This window comes from Lithobates pipiens, unplaced genomic scaffold (genome assembly GCF_037356315.1).
Source record: "Lithobates pipiens isolate NorthernLeopardFrog02 unplaced genomic scaffold, aLitPip1_a1.2 Scaffold_8, whole genome shotgun sequence".
Lineage (NCBI taxonomy): Eukaryota > Metazoa > Chordata > Amphibia > Anura > Ranidae > Lithobates > Lithobates pipiens.
This window is the reverse complement of record NW_027507903.1, coordinates 583,408,663-583,425,338: the sequence shown is the minus strand read 5'-3', so window position 1 is coordinate 583,425,338 and position 16,676 is coordinate 583,408,663. Positions and strand designations below refer to the sequence as shown.

At 40.0% G+C, this 16,676-nt stretch overlaps 1 protein-coding gene across 7 annotated transcripts in view; it reads right to left on the bottom strand.

The window, feature by feature from the left end:
* The window catches only part of NFIX (nuclear factor I X), a 285,613-nt gene that overhangs the window by 237,018 nt on the left and 31,919 nt on the right, over positions 1-16,676 (bottom strand). For all 7 annotated transcript variants that reach the window (XM_077470319.1, XM_077470323.1, XM_077470324.1 and 4 more), the window contains exon 2: positions 11,826-12,203. In XM_077470319.1, the coding sequence (XP_077326445.1) occupies positions 11,826-11,852 (27 nt within the window). In that variant the 5' untranslated portion in view covers positions 11,853-12,203. The remainder of the gene's footprint in view (positions 1-11,825; positions 12,204-16,676) is intronic.

Below are 16,676 nucleotides of genomic sequence, written 5' to 3'. Positions count from 1 at the left end.
ACGGGGAATCACTTGAGCGGAAGTTACACCCAATCTTTTAAGTTCACCCCCCCCCCCCCCCCCCGCCTCCGTGTTGCTGATCACATTCCCATGCATCATCGGAATGTTTTTTTTTTTTTTCAGATCTTATTACCTGTTTTGCTCATAACGCAGGCTGACTTCCGCTATACCTCGAGGTATGTCAAATCCGGCCACCCGTTGGCTCCTGGGATATTTGTGTCATCAAACCCAGGAGTCAATGGTCAGCCTCCGCAATACAAGCCCGTCACACTGTGTACGCAATGCTCAAGATCGGGTATCCTGGAAGGAGCTACGAGTGGGCTTCAGATGCCCACAATGAAGATGGGAGTTCGCTTACTTGGGAAGCGACAGTGAGTAATTTCCACAACTAATAGGCTGGAACTCCACTTTAAAGTGAATAACTCAACACCAAGTTCACTTGGAATGTGGCGATCTGACCGGAAATGGGAGCAGCTATCTATCAAACTAGGTACCCGCTCCCCCCCCCCCTACAAAATTCCCAGTGTTATGGGGGGTGGGGAGGACATAAAGCGGGACTCCCCCTTTGGAGTCACGTTCCCCTTTCAGTTGTAAAAAAACTTAAGCTTTTGGGATAACTAAAGCCTCCAATACACAATCAGATTTTCGGACAATCATTCGTCCGTTTTTTGAGGCATTATAGTCTCATGTCGAAAGTGAAGAGGTCACTCACAATACGAACATTTTCGCGTGACAGAATACAACGTCAGAAGTGACGTAACGTGTTGAATAGTTTTGTATGTATTCTTTCATTTTTGAGCATGCTTTTATGTTTTTTTTGGGCCGAAAAGCGCACTAATGAAACGAAAATCGGACGGTGAGTTCACAACCAACACAAATTTTATAGTCTGCATATCCAGCTTTTTTCAGATGAAAGATTGTAATCGGCTGTCGAAAGCAGATCTGAAAATCAGCAGATCATTCATTGGATGTAATTTTATGTCTGATTTCGTATTGTGTGACCTTAAGAACCCTTTGTCAGACTTTATACATATCGTTATATAGGCTTTATTTAGTTTATTGCATTGAAAGAATTTCAGCAAAATTAGCGTCGCTGATTGCAAGCTCTTGTTCCCCCCCCCCCCCCCCCCGGGTCCTTTCTACTTTATTACAGACCTGCGCTCTTTATTCCTATCAATTACACATAATTGCCTAATGTTATACAACTTGGCAGAACGATAGACGTGAAATGATCCCGCGCCGTGATTCTATCATCGCACATTCCCTTGTTCAGCATTTTTTCTTTTTCGGCGGCTCTGTATCCTTTCCTGCAGCTCCGTCCCTCACATCTGTTGCTGCGTTTGTCCGGTGTGCTGCTTTGGCACGGGGGGAGTTAAATAATATGGTGTTGTCGTTTTGTTTGCCCCGACTGCTCATTATTGCCATATAAACCAAACGTAGCTCAGGATCACATGATGAGGTAACGCAAGGTCAGGAGTAGAGCCTAGGACCCTGTCCAAACATACACAGACTGAGACGGGAGGGGAAGGAGGAGGAGGGTTAGGGGGAACGCAACGGGGAGAGGGAGAGAAAGTGTTGGGGGTGGAGAAAAAGGGGGGAAGAGACGGGGAAGGATAGGGAAAAGAGAGGAGGGCAGGAAAGACAAGGAGGGACTGAGAGAAAAAAAGGGGGGAAAAGAGAAAGGGAGGAGAGCGGAGCTGGGAGGAGAGTTGGAGTCGTACTCTTACTACTTTTTCCATATGGCCAGTGTTGGAGTAGAACATGCATTCCAACACATATAACAGTCCCCGAGCCCCTCCAGTAATATGGAGCACTCTCTGCTAATAATGAGTATCTACATTAATAAGTAGTATCCATAACTACACCGTATGAACTCAAGTATGCATCCTACTCGCCAGACCCTAAACTAAAAGCCACAAAACCCTCATGCAAAATCTAAACAGGGCCCCCCCTCCTCCCTATCTCACACACAAAAGACTTTGAAAGGTCCTGTGTAACAAACCGAAGCTTCTTTTTTCAGAGAAAAGATATATGTGCGTTTTCTTAATGCGAGAGCAGGGACTGATATGAATGTAGAAAATATACGTAAATCACTGCGTACATTGACACCGCTATATAAGTACCTGTAATAATAATAATGTAAAAAAAACCATTTGCTTTGCTCAAGCATTGTGTATCACAAGCAATTCTTTTTCATAATATACTTGCTTTCTCCTTTTCTATCCTTTGTTACAGTGCTGCTTACCTCCAGCAACAACTTTCTCTCTTCCAAGCACCAGCCCCTGATAGTGCACATCGTATGGACCAAGTAGTTGGGGGGGGGTTCCTTTTTCTTGAGAGGTCAGGAGGCTTCTGGCAAGAAGACTGTTCTTACTAGGTTTTTGGTTCTGACAGTCACATATGATCCCCTTTGGGGGTTATAGGGGTACATCTGTTGAATGGATTTTTTATTCCCAGATATAATTGATAAGAAGCCCCCACTGATGTTACATAGTTACATAGTAGGTAAGGTCGAAAAAAGACACAAGTCCATCAAGTCAAACCTATGTGTGTGAGTATATGTCAGTATTACATTGTATATCCCTGTATGTTGTGGTCGTTCAGGTGCTTATCTAATCGTTTCTTGCCCCCGCTGAGACCACCACCTATGGAAGGGAATTCCACATCCTTGCCGCTCTTACAGTAAAGAACTCTCTACGTAGTTTAAGGTTAAACCTCTTTTCTTCTAATTTTATCGAGTGGCCACGATTCTTATTAAACTCCCTTCCGCAAAAACGTTTTATCCATATTGTGGGGTCACCAGTATGGTATTTGTAAATTGAAATCATAGCATCTCTTCTCCAAAGAGAATAATGATGTGTTGTTTTTTTGTTTTCCTCTGACTTTGGATTCTGCTATCACAACATACAAAACTGTCAGAAAACGAATACACCAATTGAGGATCCCATACTTTCTGGATGGAACCCCATTTTGCATTTGTTTTTATATACCCTATAGTTTGCCCCAGGATAGCCAGTTTATGGCATCATATATATTCCCTTTGGGTATGTCTTCTGATGAAGCAGATTTCAGAATATCTGCAAAATGCATCAATAATCTATTACCACCAACTTGTGAAGGTTTAGATTTTTTTCCCCTGAGTTTGGATTCTGCTATGACAACATACAAAAGTGTCAGAAAACGAATACACCAATTAAGGATCCCATACTTTTTGGATGGAAACCCATTTTGTGGTTGTATTTATATCCCCTATAGTTTTCCCCAGGATGGCCAGCGTATGGCATCATTTATATTCCCTTTTGGGTACATCCTCTGATGAAGCAGATTTCAAAATATCTGCAAAACACGTCAATAATCTACTATCAACTTGAGGAGCTTCAGATTTATCTATATGGATTATGCAGCCCTGATCAACATCTTTTTTTTGTCCCCCACCAGCGAACCTTGCTCCTCTTCCCTGCCGAGTGACCCCAATAGCAAGCCTCTTGCTGCACTCAAGCTGTGATCCTGTGAATAGACATTGTCTATTCACACACTGAGCGTGGTTCGGCCTGCCCCCTGCTCTCATCTCATTGGCGCACTGACTGTGATTGACAGTAGCAGGAGCCAATGGCTTCAGCTGCTGTGTAAGCCAATGAGGAGTGAGAGACCTGGGAGAGCTTCTGCTCTCATGCACATTGCTGGATCAAGATGGGGCTCAAGTAAGTATAGGGGGTGGAGGGCTGCACCCAGAAGGTTTTTATTACCTTAATGCATTCAGGTAAAAAAACTTCTGCCTTTAGAACCAATAGTTAATATCATTGAGGGTGTCCTGATGGTGACAAAAGTGGACCATGTTTGAACAATGCGTGTTAATAGAGCCACTTGTAGTCTCCATCAGGAGCCCATGTGTCAGGGTGACAACAAGGGAGCACAGTTGGGAAACAGGGATATAGTGTTGTCACCCTGAACAAGGATCTTTGTGGTAGAATTAATGGATATTGGGTTAATGAAAACCTAATAAGTTCAAAATACTGAAAATGCCTTTGGACAGTGGACCATGTCAGAACAATGTGTTTTGAAGCTACCACTTGTGTCTCCATCAGGTGCCCATGTGTCAGGATGAAGCACAGTTGGGAGACAGGGATATAGTGCTGTCACCCTGAGCAAGGACCTTCATTGGAGAATCAATAGATATTATTTTAATGAAAACTGCAGAATTAAAAATCAGTCTGAATGCGTCTTGTATCGCTGTGACTTCAGTAAAGTGAGGGTATACATTTGGAAGTCTGTATGTAGGAAATGTCAGCAGTTGAGATGGTAAAAGGGGCTTTATAGGTAAGTGAAACACTGCTTTATTCTATATATAACATTGGCTGGTAAATAAGGAATAGCATTAGTTATATTCTTTTTGTGTGTCCATGCTCTAGGTGTCTATTGTGATACTGAAGTTTTGTAATGCATTAGATAAGCCATTCTCAACCAGGATTCCTCCAGAGGTTGTTAAATGATCCTTGGTCTATAGCTGATTGATGGTGCCCTCATAGTTTTTATGCCAACACCCATTAGAAGAGCCAATAGGAGGACATCAATGATCTTTTTAGCTGCCTGTGTGGAGCATTCTTTCCATTGACCACCAATGTAGGGGTCACCAGAATGCCCATAGTTCATTGTATTTTACGTAGATCCTGTACCCTACTCACAACAATCAAAATGCATAATACCTGTTTACCAATCATCTGACTGCCATTTACAAGGACACTTTTAGACTTATTTGTCCATGGAAATGTCTCTTACTTTGAATGGTGATAACAATAATAAACCACTTTTTTTTACAATGCCAATGCATGCGTAGCTTTAGAGTGATGCATTACAAACCAGGGACCATTTGTTTTGTTATCAGTAGCCTAAAATTGCCCCTTACCTTGCCCTAACCTTAATCTGTTCTAAAGTAAAAGAAGTCAACTAAGGTCCTCATAGATGGCTAAAATGTTGATATCTTTTGCTTTTCATAGGGCCTACAATGGTGATTCACTGGTATGTGTGAAAGATAACGATGATCACTGAGACATTTCAATCTTAGTGGAAAGGCACAAAAGACAGCATTCTGCTTAATCTACCTGACTGAAGGCAGAGCACATGTCAGACTATTCTAGGAGGTCTCACCTGTAGTGCCCGAAAAAAAAGTAAAAGAGTAATTTCATTTAGTACATTTTGAGGGTTTTAAGGGGTAACTGAATACATCTATAAGCGTGTCTGAAGGCTCCTTTATTTGGCTTGTTATTCAGTGTATATTAACTGGACCATAGGATCTTTTCTCCCACTGCCTGTACTCATTTCATCATAAGCAAATCCTAGGATTTTAGTGATTTTGTGTGTAGCGTCATTCGATTTTACACATATTTAAGTTGGACATTTCAGAACGTTTTTTGATGCCTGTTTATAAAACCCCCTATAGGATCACTTTACCCATATAATAATTTTTGGAACTATGGTGTTGTCTCATAGTAAAAAATGTATAGCACAACCCAGACCCCGCTACCCTCTGAACTGCATGCCAAAGGCCGTGGGAGTCAGGAACTTCAGTATGGCTACTAAGGACTCTAAATGCTGCAGGCTGGCTGGTTCTTTATCAGCATTCCTCCTGCAAGTATTTTTTTTATGCTTACCGTAGGACATTTAAAACTTTAAATGTATTTACCACAATTTTATAGGTTGTGGTTATCCCTTAAATGACACCCTTGATCAAAAAACCCAAATACCCCTTTTGTTTCCCACCTACATCCACTACTCTGATCCCTGCTACAGCCACCTCAAAGATTCCAGTACTTCCAGGTATGGAGAGAGACATAACTTTCCTTCTGCCCTTTATCAAGCAGTGTTCAGTGCCCAGGTGGCCAATCACCGGGTCTGAGCATGGTCGTATAGGCACAGAAAGCATGCTTAGCACTGTGCACGTTCCAACCATACTGTGATAGTCATGTAGAGTTTTTGCAATAGGAAGCGAGGCTGCAATCAAGAAAGGTAAATTAAGGTGAAAAATGCTGCTGTCTTCCAAGCCTCTTAAAGCATGGCGGGTCCAAATGGCACACTTTTATGGGTGTATAATTTGCGAATTGACAGCCCTTATACCTTCAGACAAATGTATTAACATTTAAGATCAGCTTTGCATTTTTTAACCTGTGCTGGGAAAATGGCAGCTGCATTAACATTGGTTGCTATTTCTATACAGCAGTTGTATCAGTTATTTCTGTATATAAGGTTTGTTGAAAAAAAAATGTGTTTACCTAATAAGTACACACACACACACACATATATATATATATATATATATATATATATATATATATATATATATAGCAATCTGAGTTCTATACACTATGCTAAAATAGGTAGTATATTATTATTATTATTTATTAGGAATTTGTATAGCACCAACAGTTTGCGCACTAAAAAATGTATGGAGCTGGTACGGTTGCAATATTAAACAATACAGAAGGGTTCAGAGGGCCCTGCTTGTGAGAGGTTAAAATCTAAAGGTAATAATTGTGGAGGATGAATTAACGCAGCCATAGACGAGTTGAAAGCGAATATTCTGTGGATCGAAAAACAAAGATGACCTAAACGATTGTGCCATCATTTGTTTTTTTTTTCTTTTTTTAAATCCAGCATGTTGGATCAGATGATTTTGATTGTGGCACAAAAATCACTTGTCACGGCTGGCACACTAATGATGTGAAAAATGAATGACCTGACAGTCAACACAAATTTTCTTTAGGTTTTGAATCGTCTATGGCCTGCTTTAATGGACAAATTAAAATGCCAGGGTTTAGGTAGAGGTGGTATAGACTTCCCTAAAAAGATCATTTTTTAAGGATCGTCTGAAAGCAGACAGAGTATATATATTATGCAATCATAATTTATGCATGTAGTACAAATGATGACAACATAGTAGAATAGAATAGATAACATATTAAAAAAAAACAAATAGTACAAAGGAAACATAATACTAAAACAAATTTTACATTTGTATAGCATGCCTGATTTATCTATCCATCTACCTATTTTTTTATTCAGTTGTCCATCTTTCAATTAATCTGTGCAGATATAAAATACACATATGTACAGTTCAATGTCTAAATTTGGATTATGCACTCTAAAAGACTAAGCATCTATCAGCTTCTGAAAAATGTCTATAAGGCACTTCTTGAAATTGCATTGCTACGTTGCTTTTATTTAGATTTTTTTTTAATTCTATACAATGATGATTTAAAGAAAAACAAAATATGCCCCATAACCTTTTTTCTTGTTAAGCAGAGCTGAGTCTGCAGATTTTAAATCACAGTTACTGTATCAGGTCCTTTAAGTGCATTTTGAGTTCAACAGATTTGTGTCTTTCGCCTGTATGTACATTCAGAGCTGCACTCACTACCTATATTTGTAAAATGGATTGGCAACATGTGGAAAGAAAAGTAATATTAAAGCTCAATGTCACTTAAAAAAAATAAAAAATAAAATATATATATATATATACAGTAGACACACATACATTCCATAGGTTTGTGTTTTTTCCACAACACTTTTTCCTGGATAATTTCTGGCTAAAACCTATCCTCTATCGGCATTTCAAAGGAAGCAAAATCTCCCGTACTCTCAAACTCTGACCAAAAGTCAATCATTAATAAAAAATTTGCAGAATTTGCAAAGGCCAAACCTTCGTTTATCACTCTACGGAAATCTAGTTATAGTTCATCTCATCTGGCAAGGGTAGCAGAAAACTGAATTCTTCAATTGCAGTTCATTCTCACGTGTTACTTTTTAAACAAATTTCAAATTTTCTGACTACAAATACACGTACATCTGTACATACATATACAGGTTTACAGCTTACACATTCAACTACTATTTTTTATAGGTTTGAAAATAAACATAAAAAAAAATCCACTAGCCTATAAGCTCACCTAGCATTTGCTTCTTTTTTTTTGTTTTGTTTTTTTGTTCTTTTTTTGCTGTGTATATTTAGTTGGCAATTGCATACACTTATCATTTCTAATGTGATTATAAATTAGCATCATATATTTTTTTCTCCTAATTGTAGCCATATATTTAAACAGTGCAGCAGGAGGTGATGGCTTATGATGGATGTAAATCAGTCATCGTCACAATAAAAGTATTAAATAAAACCTGCCTTTAGGATATAGTGTATACACTAAGGCTACTTGGACATGACTGGGCTCGCCAGACTTGTGAACCACCCCAATCTTTTATTCCAAAGAACTTTGCATAAACAGTAACGATCAACTTTGTTGAATAAAACAGTGTGCTTGCAAATTGCACATGTCATACAGATATCATTAAAATTATGCTTTGGGGTGCAGGAAATATAAAATACAATATAATATATAGTATATAATAGTATAGTATATAATATATAATCTTAGAAAGAAAAACACACTAAAAATGGTTGATATGATGGAAAACAAAATTTAAAATGTAAACTCCGCAGACTGATTTTTATTTTTTTAGTGATGTTCATTTGAAAATAATCTTTTAAATTAATGAATTTTGTACAATAAAGAAACTTTTGGCATAAAACTGCCCTTCTATTGAAACAGCGATGCTATGTCTATGGTTAGCCGATTAGCCTAGCAATAAGGTGCTGGCACATACCCTCTGCTTGTCAGAATTGTGCTTTGGAGTGCCCTGAATGTCCTTGATGCCTGGATGTATGCCATATGCAAGTGTTGTCTTTGACTAAGGTGAATATCTGCCACCTCCTATCAATAAATTGCATGGTGGATCTGAACTTGGAGGTAAGTCGACATTTGCATTCTGCATTGTCCAAGGCTGCACCAGAGAAGTGTTACGTACCAATGCCTTAGGGTGTCTGGTTTTGCCTACTAATGGACTTTTATACATCACATCCTGGTGACCGGTTCACATTAGAGGTTTTGTATATGTGAGCAACAAAACGCCAAGCTTGGTACGCGTTCTTGGCGTAGCGCAGAAGATTTGTATTAAGCATCACTAAGATCAGCACTCTAAAAAGTGTTTACTTTACACTGCGTTATGTTGGAATGCAAGTAGACACAGCAAGGGCACTGTATGTGCATCTACACCCAACAGCCGTGTTTAGCCAACTTTAGTGCTAGCCTAGGTAAACAGGAATGTGGCAAGGCCAACTTAAAATAATATCTACCATAGGCCAGTCTTTTTGTAGCTTTTTTATAAATTTTATTCTTTGCCTTTTATCTTCAGCTGCCATTTGCAATTCAGATTTTTTTTTTTTTTTCGTTTTTTTGTGAGCTATAGAGAAGAATGGGACTGTATCCATTCTCTCATATGTCAAGTCCATAGATTTCAGCATTGTGCTAGATTCAGGGCCTGACATGTGGTCACCAAGTTCACCAACTGGGATAATTACTTGGTTAGTATTGTGGCTTTCCAGCAATGGGGTCCTATGCCGGGTTTTCACATCATTGTATAGGTTTTCTTGCATAATTGGGGCACTTCTTTAGATATAATTAATGATGTTCCCTTTTGCAAAGCCATTATTTAGCCCAAATACCCAGCCTAAATACCCTCTTCTGTGGATACGCATTTTGACTCCTCCTTTTTATTTATACACTTAATTAGGCATGCCCTAATATATATATCCAAACAGCCCTTTGTATTTTTTAAATAGCTAAAAAAATCATGTGTTAAAACCCATTTGCATTTTTTTAATCCTGTATATGAAAACAAACAGTGGCAGTAGCTTCCCCACCCTTCAGCCCTACCCCATGCCTCCACCTCCATGGTCCTACTTCAGTCATCGCAGCATCATTCAATCTCTTTCACTCCTGTGAGTTCAGGGTGTCAAAGACACACCTCCAAGGATTGGTCATCAAGTCGCCCTGGGCTCCCAAGGAGGATGCCCCACATCATGACTTTATGAAACAAAGTATGTAGAAAGAACTTTTTAACATTCAAAATTCAAGACTGAACTTGGACTTCATCACAAAACTGTCAGGAGTGAATAAGGCAGTGCTAACCTTCTGAAATTTTTAGTTGCCTGGCTGGTGTACTGAACCTCTGGCTTCATTACAAAGAACAAGTTCCTATGAGTCAGAGAAGAGTCAGAACTTGTTATCTGCAAGCTTGCTTCTTGCCAGTGATTCAAAGTCTTGAAACCAGAGGATGAGCATTACAGTCAGGCAAATAGAAATTTCAAACACAGAACTTAGCAATGGCAGCCTTTCTGTTTACCTTGTTACAGGTTTTCTTTAAGTATAAATTTAAACCGCCATTTTGAATTTTATTTGAAAGGCAGGAATGTGCCTAGGGTTCACGTACAGCTTGTTAAGCTCTACATACTCATAGATCAATTGACTTCTGGCTAAACTGTCACTATAGTGTGTCTTTACATGACCAATGCAGGGACATTTCACGGTAAGGTCATTTTATATAGGTAAAACTATTTTCTGAAGAACAATAGAATGTCAACACTATATTAAATCCCTATCCCATGAGCAACAATAAAACTACTCTTTCAGTTGACCCCCCCTCAAGAGTTAAATACCCATTAAATACCCGTTAACTCTAAGGGCACAGAAAACTCCTCATTCTGTCAGGCTCCGGTGCTCTCCTCTGCTCCATCCTCAAGTACAATGAAGGGGTACAATGCATGATGATGTCTTCAAGTACAATGCAGGGCCACTGCATTGTACTTGAAGACATCATCATGCAACTGTGGGCTGGAACACCTTATAGAGGAGGAACCAGTCACACAGATGGAGGATCCCGGCCGGAGCGAGGAATGTATTAGGGACCACAGCTTATCAGCTTATTCATCTTTCTCAACAGTTAAAGTGGTAGTAAAGCCTACTTTATGATTTTTACCTACAGGTAAGCCTGTAATAAGGCTTACCTGTAGGTAAAATTAATATCTCCTAAATGTGCACCGTTTAGGAGATATTTACCCTGGATGCAGCCAGTGACAACACCGACACATGCGCTCTGAAGGTCCGGCATACTTTGCCGAAACTTTAGTGCTTCCTGCTGGAACCGTGTGACATCATCGCAGCCCCAGCCAATCACACAGCCGGAGCACGCTAAACCAGAAGAAAGACCGGGGGAGGATGTCAGCCCTCTTAACTGTGACAGCGCGCCACGGGAGGGCTTCTTTCTAAGGTAGGTATTTTATAATGTGATAGTTTTCAATGCATACTAGCACATTATGCCATTGTCTTTCAGGTGTTTCTTTTTTCTCTTGCCAGCCACCGTTTCCAACCGCTTCAACCAGCATTTAAGCCTTGCACTGTGGGGCCCCACTACAAGGGTAGTTATTTTGTTAATCCCAAAGTTGGGCTTTAAAGAATGAAATTAGAGACTGAAGGGGCATGTATACTCTAAACTTTTTTTTTTTTGGATAGAGTTAAGAATCAAGTCATAATAATAATAGTGACCATGTCACAATGGTGACCATTGTCAAAGTGATGGGAAATTCAAAATGTTACACATGTCAATAGAACGTGAGGAAGTGAGAGAACTTATCTTAACTTTGGAGGGTTTTCCTCTCACTTCCTGTTGCATCCTCAGGACGGGAAGTGAAGGGAGATCTCCCTATGGTTTTAACTATACCCTGCTCTATCCATAACTAAAAAAAAAAGAATAAAAAATAAATAAATTGGGCCCACACATATACTTTAAATATGTTTGATAGGGGTTTGTGCACTTTTCATCTTTATTCAGAAAAAAACAGATGAGCTTGATAGAATGAATTTCTGAAAATTGGTTAAAGATGTACAAAATTGCCGTTATTCTCCCCGACACTACACACAATGACAGAAATTACGAGATAGTACCTGAGTCAGGCAGTATGGTGAGTACATCTCTCTGACACCGTCACACTTCCTTGTTGTCTCTCGGGTTTTCTGATTCTCTTGCTGCAGTCTACGACTGTTTCATTTTGTCTGAATGTATCTTTCTTCCGTCAATCTCTCTTGCTCTGGATGCCTCACAAACTCTGGGTCTGGCTGTCTGTAAAACTTTGTTGTTTCTCTGGATATCTTCCTCTGTTTCCGCACACGTTTCTCAGGCTACGTGGATTATTTCCCACATTTATATTTTAGCTGGATTCTCTTGCTTGGTCTCTCTCGTCTGTGTGGGAATATCTTTTTTGCATAAGCTCTCCTGGCCGTCTCTCTCCTTGAATGTCTCTTTGTCGTAGTCGTCGTATGACTCTGAAAGTAAAAGTTCAGTGAAAGTTTTGAAAATTAACTGAAAAAAAAAATCTTGCATTAATAAAAGAGAGACAGCCCGATTTGGAAAAGAGACTGAAAAGAGACATGCATGAATCAGAGACAGTTAGATTTTGTTAAATGGAGATTATAACAAAAATAGAACATGTTTAAGAGAAAGAAAGACTGGCAGCACCTGGCCAAAGGTACACGAGGACTTGTGATGGAACAAATGGACTATTGAATGATCAATTTATTCTACTGTTGCACCAATCGGTCAGATGGTGTGGAAGACAAGGCTCTGTAGAAAACATGTCACGTTGGCATCTTTTTTTTATTAGAAGAGAAAAACAGGATTTTAGCACATGTCTGATGAAGTAAAGCCTGATTGGCTGCTAGTTCTGGCCCCACCCCCCCCAATCTGCTGAACAGGGTATTACAGGAGGCTTACATCAAGACAAATTCAGACATTTAAAAAGCACATTTAATTATTTTGTAACAAATGCCTTAATTCATGTTTTTTTTTTATCTCTACTTGGAGTTTCAATTTCAAGAAGAAGGAGGCAAAGGTAGAACTTTAGTGATTTTCTACTAAAGTATGGTTCCCAAGACATAAGTTGTGTATTAATATTTGCCATCCCTTGGGTGGCACACTGCAGGGCTCAGAATATCTGAGAAGAAATGCATTGGAAGATATACACTGTATGGGCAAGCATATGTGGACACCCTTCTATATTATTGATTTCAGGTATTTCCAGTAAGGATATTGTTAATATTACAGCATGCAAAGGCATTCTACACATTGGTGTGCCTTAACCATTTGCCAACAGTTTGGGGAAGGCCTTTTCTATTCCAGCATGACAATGTCCCAGTGTACAAAGCCAGCTCCATAAAGACAAGGTGAACTAATCCCGAACTGTGGGTGCTGCTCGAAGCTCCAACAAGTTCTCTTCTGATAAACTGTTGGGAGTGCAGGCGAGGACGGAGCTCGCCCCAGCTCTGTGGATACCAAAACTAAAAGAGAAAAAACCTGTGTGTGAAAAGTGAAAACAGCCTCTGTTTATGGAATCTTTATTCCGCCGATGGAGCCCTATGAGCAGGGTGAACGCATTTGGAGGGAAGGGGTGGCCTTGATGGAACCTGGGCTGAGGCTGTTTTCACTTTTCAAATGCAGATTTTTGTAGTGATGTGCAGATAAGGAGTTTTTCACTTTTAGTTTTGGTACCCATAAGAACGTTTGATTATTTTACTGTGGACTGCAGAACCTCATGTGGCCTGCACAAAGCTTCGACATCAAGTCTATTGAACACCTTTGGGGTAAATTGGAACATTGACTGTTAGACAAGTGTGTTTATCCTACCTCAGTACCTGACAAATGCTTTGTTCACTGAAAAGGGGCACATTTCCACTTCAATATCTTGAGGGAATTTCTTCCCAGAAGAGTAAAGCTTGTTATATATGCATCGAGAGGACAAGTTCACATTAAAAAATGTATTCCAGGCATGGTATATTTTTTACAGAGTTATATTGGCTCAGCTTGAACCAATGTAACTATGTACTGTACATACAGACCTGATTGAATGAGGTGGAAAGGCAGGCAGTGAAGTCAAGTTCTCCACCTCTTCCTATCAGACTAAGCTTTGCATTCATTCAGAAGATGCAAAGCATTCCCTGAACTTTGCCCATGCTAAGTTTCAGCCTCCTGTGTTCACAATGACCCGCTGCTCAGCACTGGACTTGGAAGCAAGTGGAGAAAACTGAAGTAGGTGTGTCTATTTCAGTGGTTTCCAGCGTCCATGGGCATCAGCCAGGTATGTTCTATACATAGTTACATTGATCCAATATACAATGCCTGGTATTATTCTTAAATGTCCATGGTTTTGGAATAGGATGTCCAACAAGCTCATATAGGTGTAATAGTCAGTTGTCCACCAACCTTTGGCTTTACAGTTTACTTACTCTAGACACAGCTACTAATTGCAGATACCATTAGGAGCTTTGAGTGACAGTATGTAGTCCTATGGACATTCTGGAGTATACAGGGTGCCAACAGGATAATTGCTGTGTAAATTGTTTGGAGGGTGTAGTTCTCTTTATTAAACCAGGTGACCTACGATAATGAAAATAGTATCACTCAAATGCACCCCAAACCTGTGTCATTTGGATCAGCATGTGAATAGACTGGTGCAAGGCAGACAGGATCAGTTTGTATTGCTCCAGCAAACTTCAACAAAATGGTGGCCATCTGCACACAGACACCGACTCCCTGTTGCATTAACGTGAATGAGATGGGTAAAAGATGGCTTCAGCTGCTGTTCTTGATCTGTAGTGAACTTCTCAGATGCGTTTTGCCTTTTTTAGGATTTAATCATAGAGGCCTCTATGATTAAGCCTAAAAAGGGCAAAACGCATCTAAGGAGTTCTCTACAGGTGGAAAACAGGAGCTGAAGCAATATTTTACCCATCTTATTCACATTTATGTAACAAGATGTTGGTATCTGTGTGTAGATGGCCACCATTTGTTTGAAGGGGGCCTAAGATGCTGCAAAGGTTTTGACAGAGGTACACGACTAATTGAAGTTTAGGAAACAATGTTCTATTGGAGAGAAAGTATTGCTCCCCATAAACCCTACCCATTTTAAATATAATTTGATGTGATAACCTTCTTAAAAGATTACACATTCACTCATTCATAAAAAAAATATGTACACCAGTTTATGAACATTCTATACTTCATGCAATCACTGATATAAGACTTTTCAGAAATAACTTTGGAGTCAGGCAAAGGAGAGGAGGGGAAGGACATATTCCTTATTTCCCTCTAACTTCCAACCACATCATCCATTCTTTCTCAACCATCTTCCTTTATTGCTTCATTTTATTTCAACGTGTAATCTTTTTTTGTAGTCTGTGCAACACTTTAATTACACAGAGCCAGACATGAGGTCCTGAGCAGGCAGAACATGAGTTGACCTTTGATCTAGACGTGTGATGATCTCTGCCCTAGACTGCTCTAGAAATACCCAGATGAAGATGCTTAAAATAGATACAGAAAGTTCCTTCCCCTGGTTTCCCTGCATCTCACACATTTTTCCCTTAAAGCAAGCCTGTTGTGATTGAAATATGACCATTTAAGAAGTTGCTAATATCCTATTTGTCATCCTCATTCTCAGGATTAACTGCTCAGTGAGTTACTGATATGGAACAAATGTACCCTTAGGACACCTGACCCCTCTACTGACCTGCTATTTGTTCCAGGTCGGTGTATGACTGTTAGGAAAACACCCCAGTGACTTTCAGCTTCTACAACTGGACCCCCTTGTACTTTTCTAATCCACTTCAGCCTTAAAGTGGGCAAGGTATTCAATTTTTCTCTTTGAATAGAAAAACCTCAGCAAGGGCTATATTGACCCCTGGGCATCACTCAGGCATGTGCTACTGTGACACACATGGCCATATCTGATTGCTACTTGTACTATTCGGCTACCAGTACCATTCTCTCATTGCTACACCACCATAATAGCTATACTAGCTCTATTTTCCAGAAAAGGTGTTTACAGATTTACAATCTTTCAAGCCTTCCCAAGAATTACTGAGGAGCCAAAAAGCCGATATCCATTCAATATGTGGTTGTCAACATGGCTGGTGGAACCCACAGAAGAAGCTGCTTTATGTTCTCATTATCTAAATAAATACCCTCCCCATAGAATCATCCATTAGCAGTCTTCATTATAACATGGATGATGTTTTGTAATCCTGAGAACTAAATAAAGTGAAGAAGCGTATGGAAACCGTTCACCTTACCTTACAGGTAAAAAAAAATTAGCATTTTAATTGTTTTTCATTTGTTTTTTATTTTTTCCCTGGAGATCACAGGTGCTATGCCAGGCTGCTGCATACTCTAAGTATAGCTGTCTGCCCGTACCCCCCAAGGGCAGTTACTGGAGAGCAGGAAGATCAATGAACTACAAGAGCACTCATCGGGACCCTCAAAGTTCATTGAGAACTACCAGTTGTCTGCCACAATGACAGATGCTAGTTGTAGTTCACTCATTCACAGAACTCTGTGAATGAATGACACACCATGTGGGTGGAGCATTGAATGCCTGCACCCTTTTTAATTTGTGACAGCGGGTGAGGGGAGAAGATCCCCGCCCACTGTCACAGTGGGAGATCAGGGGGTGTGGGCAGGTGCTCTATGGTAACATGTTACACCCTGAACTTATCCTTTAGTGCCAGACATCGCATTTGATTTGCACCACAACGCTGTGCAGATCACATGCAATGTCTGTGCGATGCAAATTCAGCCCTACATTGCATTCGGACCAAACTCGTGCAGGACCCTTTTATTTGTCCGCACCAGAATCGGATCGCATGGGTGTCGTCGCCCCCCCCCCCCCCCCCGCATTCCGATTCCTGTCCGAATTCACAGTTCGCACTGCAATCTGCTAACTGATCTGGGGGTGTCATTAACCT